Raw genomic sequence first — 19,273 nt, forward strand, 5'->3', positions numbered from 1 at the left:
TATTGTGTTCCATTATTCTATTTTCCTGTTTTACACCAACACCCTAATTTCTGATTACTGTAGCTTTATAAAAAAAAAGTTTGAAAATCAGATAGTGCAAGTCTTCCAACATTGTTTTTCTTGTTCAAAGTTGTTTTGGATTTTTGGGATTCTTTGAATTTTTATATGAATTATAGAATAAGTTTTTAAATTCCTTACATCCTGTTCTGCCAAAATTCCACCCATGTCTTTGGCCGTCTCCAGAGCCACATTTTCTGAAGAAGTCTCTCTAGATCCCAGGTGAAAGGAATTTCCCTTTCGTCTGTGCTCAAATCACATTTGATATTATTTGATTCCATTTAATCATATTTGCCTGTATGTACTTGTCTGATCTTTCCAGCCATTTAGTAAATCTCAAAAGATTAGGAATCTTGACTTGGTTCCCTCTGTGTGCTGAGAAACTAGTTCTATGCTTTGCAGGAGTGAGCCCTGCAGTAAGAGGTATCTGCAGCACACATCTAGCTCATTGCTTGAATATTGTCAAGGAATTCTGCAGATTTAGAATTGTTTATTGATTGTTGTCTCCAAGACGGCTCAGTCTTTTTTATTTCTATTGCTACTGCTGCAGTTTCAAAGAACAATGGGCTAGTTATTTTCCAAATATCAAATCATACTCTAATTGTGTTGTCACGCAAATTATGTGCTGCTGTGTCTTAACAACCTGCTTAGTGTTCACAGGCTCCTTCACTCATGGAAAATTTGGGAGAATGTCATATCCTTAGAGATAGCAATGCTGTCTTTGGCGACCTGAGCAGCAGTATCTGAATTCACTCCTGCTATTTTTCCAGTGTCCCCTCTAGACCTCCTCCAGCCCTCCATGGGGGGCCCTGCAGTTCTGCCCTAGAAAAGCCTGTTGCTTCTCAGGAAGACTTCCCTATGAAACATAATCATGTCCTTCTTGTGGGGACATTCAGTCCAGAGACCTGAAAGCAGGGGAAAATGTTCAGCCTGCTTTTGGTAGAACCTAAATTCTTCCATACTTGTTAGAAGCAATTTCAATGAGGAAACTGTTTTGGCATCTAACAAATCAGCATAAATGACTGATGAGGAAGATCAGCTTCCCCATCCCACTCAGTCGTCATGTTGATGTGACACACACATTGGCAAACATTTTCCCCTGTGAGCAACGTAAAGTTCAAGACGTTATGAATGGCTTTTTATTTTTATTTCTTAGTCTTTCCACATTCACTGTGTCTCGTGAGATTATATGAATCCTGCTTATTTTCAGCCCAGCACTAAACTTTTTAAAAGGATCACGTGTTTAAAAGGCTAGTGGACAATTTTTTAGAAGACAGAAATCCTTAGATTTTGGTCCCAGAGTTGAATCTTGGTTAGTGGTGAATGAAAATTCCCGTTAAAATTTTAAATTCAGTGATATAAAGTCTTAAAAATAGTTAAATATTAGTCAATTTCATTAAACACTATAAGAGTTATTTACCTTTAAGCCTGTTTCTGGGGCAATTTTGCAATGATTCCCTCCCTTTATCGATTCCCTCTTTATCAGAATCCTTGAGAGGCCCCTGTCATCATTGTCAGTATCATCATTATCATCATGGAACTGATTCTTCTGGAAGATTCTAGGAAAATAAAGAGATGGACGGGATTATGTGTAGGTCAGTGTGTGCATGTACAATAAGAACAGCTGTCAGGCATTAGATGCAAGATACCCATTTCATTTAGGGGAGAATGTGGTCATGAAATCCTGATGTGGTGAATGAAGGAAGCGGTGGGAACAGGATAGTCAATGCAAAGGAGGAGGAAGTGAGTGAGTTGGAGAGCATAGATCCTTGGTTAGTTGATCAGCACATTGGTAAGAATGAGGGGAGTGTGATGGCAGAATCATGTCCCTCCCCGGCCACAGGGTAGCCACCTGTGACATGTTACTGTACATGGCAAAAGGGATGACAGATATTTTAGGATTAAAAATCTTAGAGGATTTCTGTCTCCTAAATTGTCTATTAGTTAGCCTTTAAACCCATGATACATTATTATAGATTAGTGCAGGGGCACAAATAAAAAGGATTCATATAATCTCACCAGACAAACTGAATGTAGAAAGGATAAGGAAGAAAAACAAAAAGTCACTTATAAGTGCCTTGAACCATAAATTGCTCATGAGGAAATGTTACACAAGGTGAATGTCACAGCCACATACATACTGCCTGAGTGGGATGGGACAAGGGGATCCTGAGATGAGACAATAGGGTGAGTAGTCTGGATTGTCCAGGTGGGCTGAATGTAATCACAGGGGTCCTTAAATTGGAGGATATTTCCCAGCTGAGTTTAAAATCAGAGGGAGGTGTAGCGATGGAGCAATGTTCAGAAAGGCTGCTGACCATGAAAATGGAGGAAGTTGAGGGGCACAAGCTGAGGAAGGTGGGTGACCTCTGTAAACTGGAAAAAAAAAAAGGAAACATTCTCTTCTAGACCCTCTAGAAGGAAGGAACCCTGCTGGTATCTTGAATTTATCCCAATGAGAACTGTGTTGGATCTCTGACATCCACAGCCATAAGCTGATAAGTCTGTGCTGGTTTAAGCTATTAAGCTTAATGGAATTTGTTACAGTGGTAATAGGAAAATAACATAGTGAGCGGTAGTGTAAGGGATTAAAGGTCTAGGATGGGGTGTGGAGAGAATTCTGACATTTACACCTAAAAAACAACCAGGTGAAGTGGGAAGGTGTTTTAAGGAAGTCCTACCTGGCAGGGCTGTCAAGCAGACTGGAGTGAGCGAATCCTTGGAGTTAGAGGAATCAATTAAACCTCTACAAGGAAAATAAGAAATAAAATGTAGCAGGGCTTCAGTGTTAGTAGATGTAGGAATGGAAATGGGCAGAGAGATATAAACATTATTTTGAAATTAGCTACAGGTTTGATGACTGCATGTTTGGGAGAGTTAGCCGATGTGTGGACTGAATGCATCCCCTCAAAATCCATATGTCGAAACCTCATCTCCCAGGTTGATGATATAAGGATGCGGGGCCTTTGGGAGGTGATTAGTAGGATAAAATGAGGTCATGAGAGTATTGCCCTCATGAATGGTATTAGTGTTCTTATACAGGGCCCCAAAGTGCTTGCTTCTCTCTCCTCTCTGGGCCATGAAGATAGTGGGAAGACAGCCATCTTCGAGCTGGCAATCCTCTCCCAGATACATTGACCTTGAAAGCCTCAGCCTCCAAACCATAAGGAATATGCTGGTTGTTTAAGCCACCCGACACACGGTAATTTGTTACAGAATCCCAGACTGACGAAGACAGTGGAGAATGCCACTGCGTTTGGCACTGATTGCCTGGAGAATGCTGAAACCCAGGGAAGTGGGCAGCACAGACGTTTACTCATTTAATCCTGCCAACACTGTAGGGGATAGAGTCTACATTTTCCTCGCTATTTAAAAGGTAAGGAAAAAGAGGCACAAATAATAACAATGACAATGACAACAACAACAACAACAGCAACAATAATTTGTCCAAGATTCACACAGAACTCCCTGGAGGGAGAGTGAGAATTAATACTTATGCAGGCTGGCCCCAGAGCCCCTGCTCATAACTACTAAGTCAGATCACCTTGCTTATTTAGATCAGTTTTTTTTCAACTGTGATATGAGTGTACTGTGTCCAGTAACTTATAATTTCAAAATACCTCACTGTAAGGGAAACATTAGTTGCAGGCATTACAACCCACAGAAAGCTAGACATACAAAAATAACTTGTTAGGGCAAGATAACCAATAATGTTTTTAAATATTATACCTGCTGACCCTTTGCAATAAAGTGTTTATTTATAATTCTGTCTGGCTACAGAATAACATCATAATCCTGCATGTGGCTGGTGGCTCCCGTGTTGGACAGCAAGGGTCTAGAGAATTTAAATGACTTGCCCAGCCTTGCCCAGGAAGCTCGTGGTGGGATCAGAGCTATAGTCTGGGACTGTTCCTTCCTATCCAACAATTCCCTCATGGAAGTTTAGAAGCTTCTCCTTTGGTGCCCAGCTGTCTATCCGTACTTATGACATCTTGTCAGGTGCCACGGCCTGCTCCTGAACATCAGCCAGAACCCACTTCTGCTCTTTTTTGGCCAGGTAATACCTTCTAGCAACTTCCATTGCCTTCTTGGCATCAGTTTTTACATGGAAGGGTAGTGGCTAGAGAAGGAAATGTGTCCACATGACAGGTTTTTCATAAATATAGTAGGAGTGGTCAAGAGAAGAAAACCTCAGGAATACGAGTGGAAGCAGGTCATTTAATATACCAAATGCGTACTTTCAATGTATGTTTGTGTTTCCGAGTCCACGCTTGTTCTACTCGTGCATTATAGGCCAACACATCAGGAGACAAGGATTTGGGGCAAGAAATAGCGGCTTTAATTTGTAAAGCCAGCGGAGAAGATGGTAGACCAATGTCCTGGAGAACCATCATCCCAAGTCAGAATTCAGGCTCTTCTTATATTAAAAAGGGGAAGCGGGAATGCTTGGTTGTTGCAAACTTGGTGTATGAATTCTTTGTTGTTAGAATCCTTTGTTCTTGCAGCTCTTCACCTGGGTCAGATCCGTGTAAACCTCCAACAAGCAAATGTTATTTTCTATTCTGTATCTTGTTATCTTTATACGAATGGAAAAGTGATAATATCCTTCAAAGTCAGAGCCTTGAGAATAGGGTCTCCTGTATATTTCAGGATCTAGGCAACATTGTTTCACAAAAGGTGCAGAAACAGCAAGACTAAGCCTAGGAAACAGGGCACAGGTTTAAAGTCAAAGGAACAGATCTAATATGGAGTCAGATTTGTTCTTTCCTATTTCAGTAGTGCCATGGAGAAGGCACTGTGGGCAGCTTTCTGTAGGGTCCTGGAGGCTTTCTCTCTCAGCCTCTGTGCGCCTCTATTGAAAACCCGTCATCGCTATCTGGCCTGCTGGAAAACCAGTCCGCCTGTTTTGCCCTGAAGTTGTGTTCTGTTTATAACTCATCTCTACTCCTTGGAAAACAACTCAATAAAAACTCAGTTGGTTTCCCACCAGCCCTGAGCAGGGGTGAGGGATAGCATGTTATTATTTTATTAAAAAAATATATAAAAGAGTTTTAAAACAGCACTGGGCACATAGGAGAGAGACAATCAATGCTTCCTGGCTTAAATCGAAAATGATGACTCAGTGAGTCTATGGCTGCTGTATTTGCTGAGCTAGTTACTCCTTTGCTCCATTACACATTTATTTTAACTGAAAAAGAAATATATGCATATGGTTAAAAAAATTCAAACAGAGCAAAAAATACTCAAGTGAAAGAAGTTTTCCCTCATCCTCTGTTCTTACACGCCTCCCTGGAGATGCCAATGTTTACAATCCTTTGTGTGCTTTTCCAGATATGCTATGCAAGTTCCCACCAATGTATGTAAATTCCTTTAAAGTTTTACTTATTTTTAACTTTAAGGGATTTAAATCCTCAAGTGGCTTCTGCCACAGTAATAGAAAAGAAGAAATCTGACTCCATATTAGACCTGTTCCTTTGACTTTAACCCTGTGCTCTGTCTCCTAGGCTTCTTCTTGCTTGTAAAACAATGTTGCCTAGAGCCTAAAATATACAGGAGAGCCTATTCTGAAGGCTCTGACCTTTAAGGGTATTTAACACTTTTCCAATCATATAAAGATAACACGTTGCAGAATAGAAAATAACGTTTGTTTTGTTGGAGGTTTACAGGGATCTGACCCAGGGAGATAGCTGCAAGAACAAAGGATTCTAACAAGAAGGAATTCCTACACCAAGAAGTTTGCAAAAACCAAGCACATAGGAAAGCAGCCTGAATTCTGACTTGGGGAGATGGTTTTCCAGGACATTAGTTTGCCATCTAGGTCTACAGAAACTTGCTATTCCATGCCCCAACACTTGGTCTCCCAACTTACTGGCCTGTCCTGCACTGAGGAGAATGAATTTGGACTCAATAACACTTCTACCTACCTAGCAAGTTGGACACTGGGACTGAGGGCAGCTCTCCCACACACAGGGGCCTACGGTGAGCCCTTGATTATTCCCCGAGGTTGGGGTGTGGTTTACCCAGGAGGGATGGGGACTCTACACCAACACTCAGGCAGTCTGCTCCTTCTGGGGCTCTGACATTTTACCTCCCGCTCCCTGCCAGCCCAACATTTGGGACAGTGGAGCTAAGGCAGAGATCGTGCCTGCCTGTTTCCCAGCGTGTAAAAGGGGAATATGTACTCTTCCCAAGGTAGTTCTGAGAAACAACACCTGCGGGTGCTTGGTTCCCTGAGCAACAGTAAACCTAGCTCCTTGTGGGGGCAACGGGTATGATACCCGTAGGGTTTCTGCAGAGACCTTAGCTGGAGGGCTGGGCCAGGGACGTAAAATATGAGCTGTGGGCAATGACGGGTAAGAGAAGGGTGTATAGGCAGGACTGCTGCCTCCTTCGGGGTGCCACAAGAGGTAAAACGCTTTCTCCCCATCTCTGTTACTCCCCTCCCAATTCCAGATAACTGCCTTCCCTCTGCTCCTCCTGTCCATGTGTCTCCCTCCACTTTTCCCCGCCTCCCCTCCTCCTCCCCTATTCTCCCTCCCTCGGTTCCCCTTCTCTCTCAGGACCCAGAGCGGATCGCTGGCCCTCCTGCGCATGCGCAGTTGCTGCCAGCTGGACCGCGGGTTGGAAGCTCCAGCTCCGAGCCGGGGATCGGCCCCAATGGCTTCTCAGCTCTGTCGCCCTGTAGGCCTTTGGCTACTGCCTGGGGCCGGGGCCTCTGGCTGTGGAAGTGCAAGGTGAGGGGATATCGGGAAAGGGGTGAGGCGGCTGCGGGAGGGCGGTCGGCGTGTCACAGCCCCCCAGGGCGCCAGTCAGCGTGTGTTCAGCTCGATTGCTCGGGCCAGACCCCTCTGCCCGCGCCACCTGCCCCGGCGCCCCGGTCACAGCTGTCCAGGGCCAGGTGTGCCCCTGCGCCTCTTGGCCCAGCCGGGCTCCCCTCAGTCCGCGGCTGGCGTCCGCTTCCCCTCTCCCGCCCGCGAGTCCTCCCCTCCCGGGCTTCCTCTCCTAGGCCGCCGACCCGTCCCCACCACTGGGCGGGCTGTGTCCCGGGCGGGCGGGGTCTGCACACCCGGACGGGGCGGGCGGCTTGGGCTGGGGCTGGGGCTGGCCTCCGAGCGGGGCTGCAGCCCGCACCCCCCCTTTCCCTTCCCCCTAGGGCTGCCCTCCTTTCCCTTTCACCCTCCCTCAGGACCAGCTCAGTGGCGTGTGTGCTGCTCCCCGGACTGAGAGCCTCTGGCTGTAGCGCCCAGCTTCACCTGGTGGAGTCGGGAAAAGGGAGCATCAGTGCTGAGCAAGCTTCTGTCTCCTCCCTCAGTGTTTCTGCCGCAGGTAAGTATCTTGAACACTTTCAGGTGTTATGATGGCGGTGCTTGTTGATGTCACGTGTTTTTATAGTGAGAGGGATTAACAGTGGTGAAAGCAGGGCTTGGTTCTGTTAAAAATGAGCTGAAGGCATGAAGCTGTGATATCCTCCTTCCTTCCCTCTCCAAGGGTGAAACGTGTGACAGTCAATTTTAAAAAGATAGTTACAGTCCCTAGCTAGCCCAGCCCAGCTAGTGTGTGTTAACAGGAACAGCATCACCAGAGGCCTTGGAGACCCAGGGATATTGCAGTCCTAAAGAACTCCTGGCACAGTTTGGTTTGTATTGGTTTTTTGTTTTTCTTAAATTGTGGGACAGACTAGTGGTATAAAAAGAAAAATATTTGTCAAGAAATATTTTTTCATATAACAGCGTTATTGTGATATAGTTCACACACCATGAAGTACATCCATTTAAATGGTAAAATTCAGCAGCTTTTAGCATATTCACAGTTGTGCAACCATTATTATTCCAGAACGTTTTTATCACTTCAGAAAGAGCAGTGGAAATTAATGACCTATCCACCCCTCCCCAGTGGTGGTTCTAAAGAAATTTCTTGGCTAATCTTGACCATAAATTCACTTGTTACATTCCAAGAAAAATCTGGTAGGAATTCTAATCAGAATTGCAATGAATCTGTCTATCAAAACAGGAAGAATTAACGTCTTTATGGCACAAACTTCTTCTACCCATGAATATATTTCGGACCCTATATTTTCCTCTGTCCAGAGCCTGGCCCATGGGAAGTCCTCACTACTTGTTGGGCTTGTGAATGATGAGATTCTATACATCGTTAGTTGCAGCTGTAGCCTTTCACAGAAGAGAAAAGAAACCTCAGTGAAGCAAGTGACTCTCTGATGGTCAGAAAGAGTGACAGCCATTGCTGGAGTGATCCAGTGGACTTGGTGTTTACAACCAGAATTCTCCACCACCTACAGCTAAGGGGATTAGAGTGTTCTTTTATTTTTTCTTAATGGCGTTGCTTTTATTTTTACTTATTTTTTAAAGTATTTTTTATTTAAGTGTAGTCAATTTACAATGTTAGTTTCAGGTGTACAGCAGAGATTCAGTTATAAACATATGCATATGTATATACATATGTTTTAGATTGTTTTTAGTATAACTCATTACAAGAAATTGAATATAGTTCCCTGTGTTATATAGCAGGTCCTTGTCATTTATTTTATATTTACTAATTTGTATCTGTTAATCCCTCCTTTCCTGCCTGCTAAATACAGTTTGCTTTCTATGTCCATGAGTCCATTTATAGGAGCACCATTTTTCCTAGTAATATATGCTCTTTGGCTGCTTTCAGTTTCAGTAATTCCATCTTATCTGTGGGCGCTTTTCTTCTGGTTGCCTTTATGTGGTTTGCACACGTGGTAATAGAGATCTTTATTTGGGAGAACTCCAGGTCTCGTGTAGTCCCTGGTACAGAATGCCCACTGAATTGATGATTGAACTGGGAAAAAAGCACAGTAAATGCTGGAATTTCCACTATGGTTGAGAATTCCAGGTTTCAATAACCTGTTTAGACAACCTTACTATTGGCTGCACCCATACTGGGTAATTTGGTGGAAATTCATGGTATGGTGGTGTAGAGACGGGACCTTATATTCTTCTTCTCTTTCTATTTTCTAACACTCATTTTCCTGGGCCTTCCAGATCCTCCCCCAGAAGTGCCCAGGGCTGGCTTAGTGCTGCACTGAGGCAATATTTGTTAATAACGCCCTTTCCTCTTCTCCTCTGAGCCTCCGTTTCTTTCTGTGCACAATGAGCGCTTAGACTAGATAAATACTTTTCAGTTTCTTTTAAAGCCATGTTTCCTTTGAGAAACAGAAAATGCAAATATCTCCTCTCAACCCAACCCTTTAGATTTTGGTATGTCCTCCAAGGAGTGACATAGCTCTTTGTGAAAAATTGATGTGATTTTGATTGCAGGTGACACAGAAAAGACTCTTCAGAGATTTATTGCAGGGAGAGGGCAGGAAAGAGGCAGTATGTGACACTTTCTAGTGTGAGCAACGGAGCAGGGACTTGGATTTAAATACGGTGTCTGACGTGGCCTCTCTCTAATCTTGTAGAATGTGATAAACTTCTCTACCTCAGTTTCTTGATGTGTCAAGTTGGGGTGATAATATTTTAAGGCTTCTGTGAAACATTATACAAATAAGACATTTGTGTCTCGGTAGAAACAAGATCTGCTAGGGATTCAGGGATTTGTTTAAAAAAAATTCTTGTCCATAGCACTCTGTCTGTGTGTATTTAGACGTTCCTGGAGGGTGAGGGTGAGTCTAAAGTCCATTGTGGGACAGGTGGCCCATATTTCTCCGTGTCCCAGTTTACCCCCTACTCCCCAGTCCTCTTCCTCAGTCCAGGATGAAGTTCCCTAGTAGATTTACACAGAGGTCTTGTGGAAATGGCTTTTCATTTTATTGTTTCACCAAGAAGGGCTGCCATCATGATCTCTGTGGTCAGGTTTTGAAGGGCTGCCATCATGATATCTGGTAAGAATTCTATGCAATTTGGAGTTCCAATTTAATGAAAAGAAAAAAATTACAAATAGAAAATTAGAACAAGGGTGGTGACAGGGGCTCTTTTAAGTGGACACCATTAGCTTTGTTAGCTTCAGGTGCTGTGGCCTGTTGCCACGAGGACCCATCCTCTTGCTCTGAAGTTGGAGGGACTAGTGGGCTCAGTGGGAATGTTAACTGAGTGTATCTCATGGGCTGGGCATTGTCCTATTTGTACTGTGTGTTCCTTATTTGAGACAGTGAGCTCACCTAACCTCGATAACCTCTTTAAAATATTAGACTTTTAATTTTGAGATGTAATGTAGATTCCCATGTGGTAGTAAGAGATTATATGGAGAGGGCCTATGGGCCCTTTGCCCAGTTTTCTTAATGGTTCCATCTTGCAGTGTTGGGGTACAATTCATTACTGACTCACTAACAATTTGAGGTTTGTGTTATTGCCCTTATTTCTATTCACGATTAAACTGGGGCTTCGTGAAGCACGCAGGCCTGTCCAGGTCACCCACATTGTTAATGCAGAGTCGGGTGAACGTGGGCTTGGGATTTCCAGGCAGTACCATTATGATGGTTTGTGGCAGGGAGCAGCATTCACTTTGCTTGTTTATTCATTCATTCAACAAACATTTATTGAGTAAACTCTGTGGGTCAGATGCTTTCATAGAGTTATCTGATTCTTCAGCAGTACTGAGAATCAGGTAATGTTTATATTTTTTAATCTGAGAAAATTAGCTCTGAGAGGTTATAACCTCCCCAAAGGAAGTATAACTCATAAAGGAGGGATAGAACATGTGTACAGTCACCTCCTTTTATGCAGGTGGTACCCTATGCATTTTACATTTTCAAACATCCGTAATCCAGATATATTCTTGTAAGGCAAGGCTTTTTTTTTAATTGAAGTATAGTCAAGTTTACAATGTTGTGTCAATTGCAAGGTGTTTTTTGACTTTTGAATTAAAAAATACTTTTTCAGGAGGGAAATTAGGTGTATTTATTTGTTTGATTTTTTAAAATGAGGTACTGGGGTTTGAACCCAGGACCTCGTACATGCTAAGCATGTGCTCCACCAATGAACAGTACCCTCTACCCCAAGGCAAGTTTTCTTATCCATTATTATGAAGCTTAGGAGTTCAAATAAATTGAATAGGAATCCAGATCTTTTGATCCTACTGTGGTCCTTCTCTTTATATTCTGCTGAAGGGGGTTGGGGAAGCATTTCCTTTGTTCATTTCTTTATTCAGCATTTTTGAGCAGTGACTTTGCATCAGGGCCTTGCTAGGTGCTTGGAAATAGAAAATAAGAAATGACCTTTCTCTGCAGAGGCAGGAAGCCTAGACCAAAAGCTGGGTAATGTGATCCGAGCTACAGTAGCCATATGCAGACTCTGAGGACAAACTGTACCCTTGGATTTGCTTTGGCTTCCCTTGTCTTCTGGCTGGTACACACCAGGTCACCACAACCCAGATGGGCCCGTAGCACACAGCAGAGAATGTACCTCGATCTCCTCTCCCCTCTCGGCAGGGCCTGCAACATGAGCATCCCTGACTACGTGCAGTGTGCTGAGGACCACCAGACTCGTCCCGTTGTGGTCCAATCCATAGAGATCATCTCAGAGGAGAATTTCTTTTGCATCTATCAGCTACTCACCTCGGTTAGCCATATCAGCCCTTGTGGCTCCCAGTGGACACTCTGTATCCACTACAGGCACCGCTATGTGCCCGAGAATCGGTGGAGCGTCTTCCAGAAACACCCCAAGGTCGTGGGCCTTGTCACCATTACCGAATGTCTCTCTGCCAAGGCCTTCGAGAAGCTCCACATGCAGAGGAGCTGTATGGTGCATCGCTTAATGACTCTCAGCTTTTTGTCTTTGTGCAGCATGGGGAGGTAGCCGAGCAGACACGCACCGACGTTGCCTTCAATCTAAGAGTACTGCAGGGTGGTGGAGAAGAGGATCGAGGACTTCACTGAGTCACTCTTCATCTTGCTCAAGTCCAAGTGGCTGGATGGTGGCCCCAAGAATTCTGGGGACAAGATCCCCCTCCCCTGCATCCCGTTTGAGAAGGAGGACTTCATGGGACTGGACACAGACAGCAGGTAAGTTTACCTGGAAGCCAGTCCACCTTGGCTGTGTGCTGGATTGCTTCCCTACATCCAGAAAGGGATCAGCAAGGAAGAAGTCAATCTTGTAGCCAAGGGGGGAGGGAGGTGCAGCCCGCCGGTTTCCAGACATTTCAAAGTGAATCCGCCTTTATTTCAGAGAGATCCTTTTAGGGTTAGTGTGGACACTTACTCCCGCTTTACAGCCAGGAACATGGTGGGACCCCTGGAGTTGCTGTCCAATAAAGTAGCCAAAGCCACATGCTAGGAGCACTGGGGAGGAGGCTGGACTCAGCTGAGATGTACTGTAGGTCAAATGCACATCAGACGCTGAGGCTTGTCTAGTAAAAGTACATAAACTATCTCTCTACTTCCTATATTGATTACATGTCAAAATAATAGTATTTTACATACAGTAGATTAAGTAAGATCTGTTCTTAAAATCACATTCTAGTATTTGTTTTTTGTTTGTTGGTTTGTTTCTTTGTTTCAAATTTTAAACGTGGCAACTGGGAAACTTTCTTTACATGGCTCTCATTTCATTTCTGTTGCGCAGCCTGTCCTGGTACATGCTCATCCCTTTGCTTATAGATGAGATGCTGAGCCCCGAGAGGCAGAACGAGGCGCTGGTTGAGCTGCGGCTGGAGCCGCTGTCACCTGCCTCCCAGGCCCAGCACCTTTTCAGCTCAGGCCGTCTCTTCCTGCCCGACAGCCACCATGCCAAGTTAGGACATCAGAAACACCGCCAGGGACTTCCTAATGAACTCCTTATGCAGGGAAAGGCGTATCACGGTGTATGGGACAGAGCAGGGAAATGTTCATTCCCACTTTGTCCCTGTGATTAAGTCAATGGCCCCACTTTGCCTCGGAAGTACAGATGAGCTCTTCTGGGCTGCCTACCCCCCACCTTCTGCTCTGTTTCCCCGTATATCTATCATGTTTTCCCTCGGGCTGAAGAGGGTGAGATGCCTTTGCCGAGACGTGGTCCCCCTTTGCTGGGGTGAGTGAGGGAAGCTGTGTCCCCCCGGCCTACGGCCTCGGTCCTTGAGTCTGGAGAGGGCTCATGGTGGTCCCACAGGTGGCGGTCAGAAGACCTGGCATGTGCTACCGGGCCCGCTTTGGAGGTGGTGCTCTGTGATTCTTGAACTTACCTAAGATCAGATCCTACTTTCTGGTTGTTGGTAAGTTGGAGGAGAAGATGCTAGGGAATTAATAAAAAGAATGTCTAGACCAGCCCTGTGAGTGAGAAGCACAGGGGACACTAGTCCCACCTGCGAGAGCCCACCTAGCAGGCTCTGGATGAATTTTCTGTTCCTCCCCAGAAATACCTCTATGGCTTAAGGAAGAGGAGAGGCATGTCGTGGCCATGATCTGTACTTGTCCTCACAGGGCCCTGTGATCTACATGCCCGCACTCCCCATCTGCTTCTTGGAGATGAGCTGGCATGTTTAGGAGCCTGGGCACTGCTGAGGGCATAGCTCCCAGCACCGTGCTACACAGAGTCTCGCTCCGTTCACCTCATCTGTCAACTCCTGCTGAGGCCCCAGACATTAGTCAAGTAGGTGCATCAGCGAAACCTAAGCAGGGACCACCTTCTCCCCCTGGACAGACTGGTGAGTGAGCAGTGGAAGCCTGGAGCCCTGCCCCAGCCCCCACGCCAGTGCCACTTCTTTTGTCATAGGAGGCACTGGTGACATTTTTGCTCAACAAATGCTTGTCTCTGAGTCTGCAGACCCACCAGAGAATGCCAGCTTGTTTTTGCCTTTTGAAGTCTGCCCTTGGGACTTGGCGGAGTAGCCGGATGTGTACTTAGCCCACAGTGGTTCAGCGCATTAAACCTGCCTCCTTGTGGGTCTGTCTATTCTGGTACCATAAGGGCTCAGCCAGCATCTGAACGTCATTGAGATAACGCGGCCAGTGAGCTCGGGTCAAGCACATTCTCCTCCAGTCACTTTTACTCCATTGTTTCTTTTACTATTCCACAGTCATTAATTTTTTAAACAATGCTTTGGTGCAGGAGCAGAGCCTCATTCTCTCCTGCTACTCTTGGTGGAAGTGAGTAAAACGGTCCAGACTGAAATGCGACAATAATTTGTAGCTCAAAAGCTGCCTAGTCGCTTGTAGGTCGAATTTTGGTTAGGGGAGCTGAACACGTTGTGGTCCCCCGGCAGCGCCGCTCCCCTCAGGCCCCTGCTTTCCCTTGAGCAGGAGGTGAGGTTGGGCCTCACCATCCCCGCGTCCCTGGCCTCACACACTCACATAAATTCTTGTACATGCAGTCAAAATTATTTTTGTTCTTGTGTGATTCTAATTTTCTCTTGTTCCTCTTTTCCTTTTTCTTTACTCCTTTTTCACTTGTACTGCCCAGTGAGCATGTTGTTGCTTCTGAAAATGTGGGCTGTGCACACCCTGCATTGGAAATAGCCAGATTGCCCTCCGTACAGTCTCCATCGCTTTAAAAAGCAACAACTTAACAGCTGTTTTGATCCATCTATTATCTTAGTCATTTTTTATTTTCTAATTTTTTGGAATATTTGCTTTGTTAGCTCATCACCCACTGGTGTTTGATACCTGTTGAAATCCTTGCTTTTGAGGAACATGTTTGGTCCTCCTTTTATTTGATGACAAATGCGCCCTTATTAAATTTGTTTCATTGTTTTGAAGAAGTAAGATGTGAATTGATTTAGTCGGCTGCTCAGGGATTCTTTTCATGGAGTATTTAAACTTGTAAGGTCAAACTCTGCAGCATTTTGCTCGATTCCTGCTTTTACACAAACGTGCTCAGCACGCGGTTCCTGGCTGTCGCTGTGTGACGTGCGTGACGTCGCTTCCTGGCCGGCGGTCACTGGTGAGGATGTGGCCGCCACGGAGGTGACAGCTGCAGGGGACGCTGTTGGAGGAAGAGGTCACCGTTTGGTTCTTTAATTTTTTTTTTTTGCATTCAACTTCCCCGTGCCATTTACTTTACTTTGCCTTCATAAATGGGCAGAATTGGGTCTAAAATCCATGCCACTATTTTTTCCCTTTACGAGGCTGGTTTTTCTGAGTATCAGGACAACATGGCCTTCTCCTAAGTAGCTGGCTTACCTGGATCTGTTGGGCAAAGGGACTGCTAAAAGGGCCGTAGCTTCCTCTCTGCTCCAGCCAGTGGGCATTCAGAGCTGGGTCTGTGGTTTGCCTCAGCAGCCGTGCAGACCTTCCTGCCTCGGCCTTTACTTTTAACCCATGTTGGCAGTAAAGAGCTGAATCCGTTTCTGTTGCAGCTGACGCCCACCACGTGGGCCCCCTAACGTGTCGTTAGTTTGTGGTAGTCAGTCCCCAACACCCCAGTCAACAATGAAGGAAGATGATTTGTCCAACCCAGGACCTTGGATTCTCAACCCTACCCTGGTTCATCTCACCTGGTAGAATTGTTTGGCCACCACCATCATGCTGACCATGAGGCCTTGTTTCTCCTTTCATGCTCTGGTCCAAATGTGGACACTTCATTTTTCACTGAATTTGTCTCGCTTGAGACAGGCCAGAATATCTGAATGAGTCCATCACATTCTGGGTGGGGAACAGAACAGAAGTAAGTGTCGCAAGTAGATGGAGTCTAGGCTGTCCGGGTTGGCAAATGCAGGCTGGGATCTGTGATGGCTGGGCTGTACACTGGACACAGGCCTTTCCCGTGGCTCCTGAGAGCCCATGAGTTGAAGTGATAACAGCCTTGCGTGGGTTCCCCCATCCTCATCTGCTCATTGGCAAGTGTGTCTGCTAATTAGGAGCTCCCCCAGACCTCGGGCCCTTCAAAGCTCAGACCATGGGAGAACCTTGAGTCCCTTCTCCTGGGCCTCCTGTGTGAGAATCCACTGCCTTCTGAGGTGACCAGCGGCAGGAGATGCCTCCCCATCCAGGGAGCACCCTACGGAGGACTGTTAGTGCACCATGCTGTGAGCTTGTGTGTTTCCGGCCATGGTCCCTACAGAACTACACTTGAGATGGGCTTATTGATGGAGATAACAGGACTGATTCCAGGGCAGGGCCTGGGGGAGGGAACAGTGGAAATTGAATGTGACCTCAGACACCTCGGTGGGTGCTGGGGCTGTTACTAAAATGGGGAGTCTGGGAGATACCTGACAGGAATGGAATTCCAGAGTAAATGGTGGACATGAGGCATTTTTAAGATGCCATTTGTCATCCAAATTAGGACTTCAAAGAGGCACTCGGGTCGATGAGCCTGGGGCTCAGGTGAAGGAGCCGGACTAGAGATACACGTTGGGAGTCGTCATTCTTAGCTGGTGTTCACAGCCTTGCATGTGAATTAGATCATCTCGAGAGCTGCAGACTGAGACTGAGGGGGGCAGGGCTGTGTCTTGGTTGGAGGAAAGCCCAGACCATACAGCTCTGGTGTGTCAGTCAGTGGCGTTTGCCATTTTCAAAGCAATGCCAGTTATCCTTAAGGGGCCAGGGGCTGGGCAGGGCCAGCCAGGAAGAAATCTGAAGGGAGGGTCGTGGCCACGTGTGCGTCTTGGGAAGGTGCAGAGGCTGCAGGGTACGGGAGGGTAGACTCCTCAGAAGCTAGAGTTGCAGTGAGGAGTGGGGAGAAGTTAGTCACAATCACCTGTGAGGGAGGGAGGGAGGCCTAGGGAGCCCCACCTTACCGGACTCGCTTTCCCATGAACAGAAGGCAGTCAGACAGAGGATCTGAGGTGAGAAGGGATGGGCACTGGGAGGGGAGCCAACCTGGAGAATGGTGCTTGCAAAATTCTGGAATAGTCTCCCTGAAAAATAGAGTTAAAAATACCCAGACTCTTAAGAACATTGTTAGTGACTTGGGAGGAGGCAGTTGTTTTTCTGGCCTCCTAAGGGTAAGGCATGTATCCAGGGATACACAGAAGATACGGGCAGTCTGTTCCGGGGGCTTGATCGTTACCGGGGGAACAGTGCAAGTTTAAAGGGGGAGAAGGGCAGCGGAGGGAAACTAGCCAGGCCCCGTGTCAGGTACCAGTCGGCCGCCCTACTTGCGTGTTTCATTCACATCCATGCCTCCCAGGTGGGCGGTGGCAGCCCCCTTTTGGGGATTGGGAAGCCTTCTCAGAGGGGTTAAAGAATTGGTCCATTTAGCGACTAGTAAATGCTGTAGCAGGATTCAAGCAGGGCCTTGTCAGAATTCAAGGGCATGTTCTCTCTACTGTTTCCAGTACTTCCCTGTTATACCTGGAATGGTGAAGTGGGTCAGTTTTGGAGCCTTTCAGAAAAAGTATGATTTAAGCGCCTCTGGACTGTTTCACAAAGCTCAGCCTTCTTTGATGGTTCTGAAGCACGCAGTGATTTTCGTCCCAGAGAGGTAACGTCTAACTCCTTTGATGATGACGTGGTTGCAAATGGTGTACAGGTGCAAAACCAGACTTTGCAGCTTCTGAAGGGAAACTCTCCAGTTCTCCCTTGGTCGGCTTTCTTCCACGGGATGTAACTGTGCTGCAGCGTAGGCCTGAGCTTTCCATATGGAGTGAGAGTTTAATATCCGATGTTAGCATAAAACGGTCAGATGAAGAAAATCGAAGTTGACAATTTATTTTTGGGTTTCATTAGTCAAGATATACTATCAGTTAATGGCCCATATAGCAAATGAAATTGAGTACAGGACATTGCATTTCTTACTTTCTATTTAGAGTTCTCTTACAGAATAATGTTGCCTGCTTTGGAACATCAGCTCCACCACTCACGGCACCTATCAGTGTGTTGGTGTGATTGCATTTACAGAGTGAATGTAATCTGGGCTTCCTCAGCCCCAAACACTTCAGTGCAGAATCACGGGCTGTAGCCGTCTGTTAGTCACGCAAATACTTCTAAAATTATATGATTCCAGAAAAGAAAGAAGAGAGAGAGATTGCCTTTATAAATTTCCTTTCAGTTCTAAATGAAAACTGTTGTTGAGCAGCTCTGGTTTCCTTTGGATAAGAATATATACATTTCTTTGCATGTAACCTGGGTTTTGGGCTAGAACACCAAGTTCTTGCTGTCCACAAGCCACAAAAATAGTAGCCAAATGGCACACGTGTGAAATAGTTTATACTTTTTTCTGAGAAAGTATCCTTGAATTTGGGACTTGGGCTGTGATTTCTGCTTTTTGATTCCCCCACCTGCCTTGTAATCTCTCACTCCTTCCCACGTGGTTCCCAAGTGTTCGTGGTCTCAAAGGAGCGGGCAAACACCCAGTTGGTCACCATGTACTGCTGCTATAGATAGAGCCCAGACAAGACCTAAAGGACATTATCAGAGAGGACTTCCTGGAAGAAATGGGCTGTACATTCAGTTGTGAGGACAGAGTAAGAGTCAGCCAAGAGAAGGAGTCAAGAATGTGGCTCAGGTCGCAGGTGCAGCCCGGGCAGAGGCCTGGAGGCTTTTGGCGTGGGGACCCGGGGAGAGTGCCCTGTGCGGTCCAGGGTGGAGGGAGCCCCTGCTGGGGAGGACACTGGAGAGAGTCCGGGGTGTAGGGCTTTGGAAGAAGTTGAGTTTTACTAGAACTGACACAGTAGGCAGTGAAGGGTGTCAACAGAAGTGACCCTCAGGGAAGGTACTTCTGGTTTTGCTTCTGATATACTACAGACAAAAGGGTCGGGACGGGTGAGAGCAGGTATGTCTGTCCCTTTGAGATCCAACCCGTCATTCATTTATTCATAACACGTGCACTTCAGTGAGTCTAGGGGAGAGAGAGTGTAGCCACATAAATAAGCAAAATGTATTTGCTTCTTGAGATCTTAGCGTTGTCAGTTAGCCTAGAATGTTCTAGGAAGAGAGGAACAAATTGTGGAGGTTGGAGGGAGGGAAGGCTTCCTTGGGAAACAGTCAAAATGAACCTGGAGGCAAGTGGGAAGTAGGAGCAGGTCAAGGGGCTCCTGAGGTCACTGGGGACCTATGTACTGAGATGAGGCTGGGCGAGCAGGGTCTGGGGTGGGGCTAGAACTCTACCAGGGAGCCTCTGAACTGTTTGAAGTGGGGTTGATGTAATCAAATTTGTGCTTTGGGAAGGCTGTCGTGGCTTTGTGTGTGTGTGTAGCGGGGAAGAGGTGGAGGGTGCCACCAACTGGGGGATCATTTGAAGACCATTCACAGGCTGGGATATGGGCTTCGGGGCTACTTGGGGACGGCAGGGGCAGTGTGGATGCCGGCTTTTCTTATGGGGGACTTGTTAGCGGGGCTGCCCTAGAGGCACCTTGTGGCTGGAAGAAAACTGATGGAGGCTGC

General features: G+C 46.2%; 1 protein-coding gene across 1 annotated transcript in view; it reads left to right on the forward strand.

Moving 5' to 3' along the window:
• Window positions 1–6,516: 6,516 nt before the first annotated feature.
• The window catches only part of LOC140694962 (uncharacterized), a 79,975-nt gene continuing 67,218 nt past the window's right edge, over window positions 6,517–19,273 (forward strand). Inside the window, exons 1-3 of the mRNA XM_072957964.1 lie at window positions 6,517–6,791; window positions 7,244–7,383; window positions 11,822–12,040. Coding sequence (XP_072814065.1) covers window positions 12,018–12,040 — 23 coding nt within the window. The 5' untranslated portion in view covers window positions 6,517–6,791; window positions 7,244–7,383; window positions 11,822–12,017. The remainder of the gene's footprint in view (window positions 6,792–7,243; window positions 7,384–11,821; window positions 12,041–19,273) is intronic.

Source organism: Vicugna pacos, unplaced genomic scaffold (genome assembly GCF_048564905.1).
Source record: "Vicugna pacos unplaced genomic scaffold, VicPac4 scaffold_114, whole genome shotgun sequence".
Taxonomy (NCBI): domain Eukaryota; kingdom Metazoa; phylum Chordata; class Mammalia; order Artiodactyla; family Camelidae; genus Vicugna; species Vicugna pacos.